Source organism: Phaethon lepturus, unplaced genomic scaffold (genome assembly GCF_000687285.1).
Source record: "Phaethon lepturus isolate BGI_N335 unplaced genomic scaffold, ASM68728v1 scaffold56127, whole genome shotgun sequence".
Classification (NCBI taxonomy): Eukaryota; Metazoa; Chordata; class Aves; order Phaethontiformes; family Phaethontidae; genus Phaethon; species Phaethon lepturus.
The window spans coordinates 6,106-12,841 of NW_010552218.1; the positions used below are offsets into that span (position 1 = coordinate 6,106).

Genomic DNA, 6,736 nt, shown 5'->3' on the forward strand with positions numbered 1-6,736 from the left:
ATAAAATCCCTGAGGAGGAGAACGGGAATATCAGTGATCTTTAGTTACCTTTTGTTACATGTGTGTAACATGTGCAGAGATGCACATATGTGTCGGGGGGTGGAAGGTTTGTGCAGATAGGTGTGTGTCTGGGTGGGTGTGTAAGCATCAGCCCAAAATGTGGGCCTTGATCTTTCTTTTCTTGAATATTCCAGTTTTCTTCTAAAAATCTGTTTGGCTTGAGCTCTAGAAATGCTTCTAGCTGGCTCACACATAGGCTGTTTGGTACGTACTCTGAATTCTTTCTTTTTCCAAACTTTAGAAGTTTAAAGTACTATCAGAAACCAATGAAACCTGATAGACTGTTAGCCCTTTGATTCTAGAATTGGTCCTTCAACCCTTACACACATAAATGGCTTTCATGCACTAAGAGCTAGCGACTCCAGAGTTGCATGAGTAAGGCCTGTCTGTGGTTGCAACTTCAGACCCTTATGAAATTGTGTTCAGTGGCTTGCACTACTGTTTAATTTATCTTTCAGAAATTGTGTGGCAGGCAGCTCCTGCTTGGAGGACTTGGTCATTTGAGGAGAGACCAACTGAAAGAGATTGGGACAAACAAGCTTAGTGAAATTTTTCTTCTCACTGGCATTCAGCAATAGAATTGTTCTTAATTCAGGATATATGTGAGGAGTGAATTATAATACTGTCAACTCCATTGCTGACTTCCAGGTTATTGCTCTCTGGGAGGTCTTTGAAGGGGATAGACCATGAGCTTTTTATTCAGGTTTTTAAGAGTCCTTGGACAAAACTTCCTCTGATTTCAGAGAGTGTTTTGGTTAAGGACTCTAGCAGTTAATTCTGCATGATTAATAGAATTTACTTTGCTGCTGCACCTTTCTCTAACCAACCAAATGGATTTGGCCTCATCCCTGTAGTAAAGAAAATAATATTTTTGACTACATATTATTTTTCATTTCAGGAAACAGACTTTGTTTGCTTTGATGGTGGAAGGGATGATTTTGATAATTATAACGTGGATGAGCTTTTGAAATCATTGCAAGAGACAATAGCAAATGAAGGGGAAACTGAATCAAGTGATCCAGGGGCAAAACCAGCAGAAGAAATTGAAAGGGATGAGGAGACTGAACAGGTCAATACTGTGAAGTCCTTTGATTCTTTGGAGACAGACAATCTTGAGCTAAGCACAGAAGAAAAGGAATCCCTCGCCGTGACAGAAGCAGTAGACAGTTCTCTTGTAGAAGGAACTGAAAATATTGGGGGAGACTCCAGTGTCAGTAGTCATGAAGAAAACTCTCAGGGAGACCAAATTGCACATGAGCACTTGAAAGGAATGCTACATGGGAAACTAAAAGGGCTAGAAAGTGAAAATACCAAAAACACTAGTATTCCTCAGGGTGAAACCAGTCAACTTGACAAAGAGAGTGAAGAAGTCAATGCCTATACACTTTTGAACAGAGAGCTCTCTGTGAACTTGAAGACAAAATTTGGCTCAACTGCTGATGCTGTTGTGTCAGATGATGAGGTGACTCGCCTTGTTACATCGCTGGAAGATGATTTTAGTGAAGACTTGAGCATTAATGCTCATGATGCAGAGGAGGAGCCAGACTTTGCAGATCAGTCTGAAGAAATCCCTTTGCTGTCCTTTGTGGCAGAGGAAGAAATGACATCCCCAGTGGATTTAGATAATGATGAAAACGATGACTTTGAGTCACAAAATCATGAACCTGATGAAGATGCAAAGGGTGCTACAGAGCTAAATAACCAAAGAGACAATGGGGAAGAACACTATTCAGATGCATTCCTTCTTAAGGATGCCTTCAGTGAGAGCAAGAAGTCAGGTGACAGTATGAGTGTGGACAGGTCTGAATCTAAACAAACAAAAGAGAAACAGGATGAGGTGATGCTAATTAGTAAAAGAGAAGCACCAGCAACAACTCAACCTGAGGATCTCTCCAGAGAACTCCTTAGGAAGGAGCCTGTAGGTATAGGTGGTCTGGGTTCCAAAGAAGAAATAAACAAAACTGAACAGCTTGAAGAGCAGCTAATGGTTGATGGAACTGAGTCACACACTGAGGAGCTGGAGAGTACAGCTGTGCCCGATCCTCGTGTTTTGCCTAGTCCAGGAGATGATCTGGAGTCTAAATCATTTGTTAAAAGCAAGCAAGATGCTTTAAAACCATCTGTTGGTGATATCAACAAAAGTCCAGAAGGAGTGCCACTTGCTCAAATAGAGAAAGATGAGAAAAAGTTTGAGGAGGACACCTTGGAAGAGGTCTTGGAAAGTGATTTAAAGCACAAAAGACTATGGGAGAAAACAAAGCAGAAAGTAAGAGCTGAGGACAAGCCTTCTGTTGATGTTCCAGCCAAACCAGTGGAAGAGATAAAAAATACATCTCAAAGTGACTTAGGAGATACTGACCTCTTGAAAGAGAAACCGGAGCATGGAATCCCTCCAGTGGAGAAAGAACTTCTAAGACATGAAGAAGATTTGAAACAAACAGGGGAGACCAGTCATGAAAGTAAAAAACTCACCTCTCTTCACAAAGAACCTGAAATAAAAAGGAGAAACATGAAAGAAACCACTGCAGGGGAGGGAGATCCAAGCCATAGAGGAGCTGTTGAACAGCCTAGGCCATGGGAGAACAAGACTGAGTATTCAGAGGCAGATGTGAAAGAAGAGCTTTCAAGAAATCTTGGCAAGATGACAGTATTTGAAGAAAGCGTTAAGAAAAGTTCTCCTGAAGAAAAATCAAAAAGCACTACACAGAATACAAATACAGAGAACCTTACTCAGCAAGGAACTGCTCCTACAGAGGATGCAGATTCAGACAGAAATCTTGGCACAAATTTAGCTAAAGGAAGAACACTAAGACCACAATTGCAATCTGAAGAGCCAGATGCTGAAGATGACCCTGACCTGAAACAAGTAGAGGAAGAGCTACTGGAAGATGAGAATGCTGCAAGTGCAAAGCTGTCGCAGGCAAGGGCTGCAAATGTACAGGGTGATACTCTTAACGTTAAAAGTAGAAACACTGAATTAGAAGTACTAAGTGAAGCTGTTTCAGGAACCACAAATCCTACTTATGAAACAGGAGGGGAAACAAACTCATTTTCTAAGGAGGCTAAAAAAATGATCAGCATGCAAGATGTAAGCGACACTGGGAACAAAGAGGTTGACATACCAGTGAGTGATGATGCTAAATTGGATGAGATGGAACATGTCACAGAAGATGAGGAGGAGTCTTCTGAAGCTGGGGAACCATCAGCTGTGGAAGAACATAATTTCCAGTCTCCTGACACAGAAGACAACAATGACTTTAACTGGTGGAAAGATCATTTCCCAGAGGGCATGTCCCAGAAAGACTCAAAAGAGGTGCAAGATTTAGAGCATACAAGAAATGACCACCAGCAATCTGCACATTTTCCCAGCTCTGCTGACAGCCCAGCAGCCACAAATGACACTGTAACAGACTTCAGTGAGTCTGTGAAGCAGCTTACGATAATGAGAGATTTTCTTGATGAAAAGCGTGTAATACGTCTACAAAAGTACCTTGGGCTTCAACACATGGTTAGGATAGAAGCTGTGTTTCATGACATGAAGGTAGAGATGGAGCTTGCTCGGAAGGGAAGCCGTAATAATGAAGATATAGAAAAAGTCTTGGACCAGATACTTGAGTTTTCAGAATCGACCATTATGGATGTTGTGGGAAAAGTTTTGGATTCCAGAGTGATGGAAAATAAAGAGGAGGTGGTGAAAGAGATGGATTTGTATGATGAAGAGAGTGCATTGATGGATGATATTCAAGAATTAATGTATTCTTTAAGGAGTAAATATTCATCTGCTAGTGAAAGTGTCCCACTTGCAGCTATTCCAGAACAGGACGATGATCAACTGCACAGTCAAGGTAGGATGTTAAAGCAGCTAATAAATGAAACAGAAGTAAAACCCTATCCCAGACAACACTATGTAACCCAGAGAAGCTTTAGAGTGGATGAGGGAGCAGAATTGAAAGAGGCTCTGTGCAATCTGCTGGGATTTTGTTTATTCTTAATGCCTATTTTTGGCATTGTGATAGGTGTCCCAGCAACAAATTCTGAGAGAAAATGTTAAGCTCAGCATGTCTGTTCTCATGGACCAGGTTCAATGTAAGATAAGTGGGATCCGTGCCTGCATATGGCTAGAAGGAGCCATTCAGGTCATGTCTATACCTTCCCCTCTCAAGAAATAGGGATTCATATATACTAACATGCTGAATTTTCTGGAGGGTTTAGAGCAGTCTCTTTTTCTGAACTAGCTAGCACCTAATTATGAGATCCAGTGATTAATGCAAAGTTCAGGCACTAAAACCAGGCACCTAAAATCTCAGGTGTCCTTATGATCATATTTTTGCCCACAGTCATGAAAGATTGTGGAAGTAGAAATACTGAACAAACAGATCTTTTGATGGGGGGGAAAAACAGCAGTAGAGGCTGCTGCAAACTTTCTGTTCTTTCTAATTAATGTGTGAGGTGGTACGATGTGCTCTTAGCAAGGCTCTTTCACAATAGTGCCTGTTAAGTATGTGATTTCTGATAAAAGTCACAAATGAGAATATTTCACTCTCTGGTCAGTGGTAGATACTTCGCTTAAATTCTATACAAACATTTAATTAGATGTTACTGAAAGTTGATTGAGAATATACTGGAAGGAATACACAAGCTGAAGTGTTTAAAAAGTCTCAAGAAGGCTTTGTCAAATGCACTATTTCACTGAAGACAGCTGTGGGTAAGGAATACACATTAGCTCAGTGCTTAATGCAAGTCTCCCTCTCTGTTATAGGTGGTGCAAAAGAGGCTGAATATGACCAAGTTTCCATCAGAAACCCAAATGCCATCGATGAGAGCAATCAGAAATTTCAGCAGCTTGAAGATAAGACGCCAGAACAACTTATTGAGGAGGAGTGGGCTGTTGATGTTCTACCTGGGCATGAAGAGGCCAACTTCTCGGATAATAGAGAAACCGAAGAAGGGTACGATAGTGAAAGAGGATCGCTGCTGGAGGATACTTCCTTTGGGTCAATTGATTCGGGACAGGGTGCCAGGGAAGATACTGCTGCAGGTAACCTTTTGGAATTGGGTTGGTTTGGTTTTTTTGCTCTTCAAGAGGAGCACGGTTGGGTATGTTTTGGGCAGGGGTTTTTCACTAATATTTTCATTGTATGTTGCTATAATCCTAACGGCTTTCACTAAGTCATGACAGTCCCTCTATTGGTAGCATTGTCTTGCTACCACTCATCTCAGCAGAGTGATTTCTGTATTGCCTTTTTGCACTACAGAAATAAGAAAAGTTCTCCTGTAAAAGCGTCATAGTCAGAGCTCTGTTCTCAGGCTAGTGGACTGTGTCTCAGGATGGTAGTGGATAAAGAGCAGAAATCACTGGAAGCATACCATCAGCCCACGTTTCTCCCACTTTGCAGGGGGTCTGACAGTCTAACCATTAGGCTATAGAATCACGTGCTCTCTCTTCTCTTTTTAACCTGTGACTCTGGGCTAATATTGCTTTCCTGGAAAGATGGAGTGTAGCTCCCCTCAAGCAGTTCAGTAATTTCTGGTGAAGGTGTTTATTGGAGTAGGAGAAATGTTTGACTTGTTCTGCTGAGGCCTTCTCCCTCTGGAGTGAGTGTGCTGACCTGTGCTGACTCGCCATTATGCCCAAGGAGGGGAATCTGTTACCATCATCTTCCCCAGCTCTGTTTTGGCATGAAACTACCTTTGACTCCATTCTCGGTGCTAAGCCCAGCTTTGCTGTTCTGCATTCACCTCTAATTATCCATAATAAATCTGTCTTCACTGAGCATTTAGAAGAAATTCGGGCACATCTTGCTTAGCTTTTGTACACTACTGAGGTACTGTACCATCCCATAGCCAAGCACTTTTGAGAAGCTTCTAAGTTCTGAGGGAAACTCTAGGTTGAATGCAAAGATGCCTAATGAATTTTAAATGGCTGGTGGATTACTTAGGTGGTTAAGCAGTTGGATGTTCAGATGTATTTTAGACCATCTTCCATTCCTTCCTTAACGGTGGTTAAATGCAGTTTGCCAGGAATTCCTCTGAGGACTGCTAGAAGTGCTGAGAGAAACAAGGCAGATGCTTGTAGAACCGCCAGTCACAGAAGCTGTTGCACAGTGTAACAACGGGCTGGGCAGGTGGTTATTTGAATTTGCTAACCTGAATTCATGGCAACAGTGGCAGTGAGAGGAGGAGGCAGGCTTCACATCAGAGTAGAAGTAAAGATGGTTTAAAGCTTATGCTGTACTAACAGTACTGCCAACTTAGAAGATGTAGGTTTATTGATATGGAATCATAAAGTGTGTGCTTTGTTGTTGTTGACTCTGCTGAAGGAGTTGTATGTCCTGCCTGAGGCAGGCTTGGCAAAGTGACTTGGTATCCATGTCTCTTTCTAAAGCAGCCTGTGGCATATCACTATCCTTTCTAAGGACTTTTGCCTCTTTCTTCAATTCTTTCTTCAATTTCGGTTCTCTTCTGGAGAACCGGGGATCGTAATTTGATGTCTCGCCTAGGGGCCGCAGAAACAGGGAGGTGTGGGGGGCAGAAGCGGGTTCCCCGTTACAGTCCTTCCCTGTCAGCAGCTCCTGCTGGCGCGGGCGCGGCCGCTCCGTGAGGTAACACCTCTCTCCCTCTCCCTCCAGACCCCGACGAGGGCGCCGGGCGGCCCGCAGGACGCGGGGCGGGGGCA

General features: G+C 42.7%; 1 protein-coding gene across 1 annotated transcript in view; it reads left to right on the forward strand.

Moving 5' to 3' along the window:
* LOC104623914 (melanoma inhibitory activity protein 3-like) overlaps positions 1–5,098 on the forward strand; it is a gene marked incomplete at both ends in the record, with an annotated part of 10,694 nt that extends 5,596 nt beyond the window's left edge. The window contains 2 exons of the mRNA XM_010291140.1: positions 959–3,905; positions 4,820–5,098. Coding sequence (XP_010289442.1) covers positions 959–3,905; positions 4,820–5,098 — 3,226 coding nt within the window. The remainder of the gene's footprint in view (positions 1–958; positions 3,906–4,819) is intronic.
* Between the last annotated feature and the right edge of the window lie 1,638 nt (positions 5,099–6,736).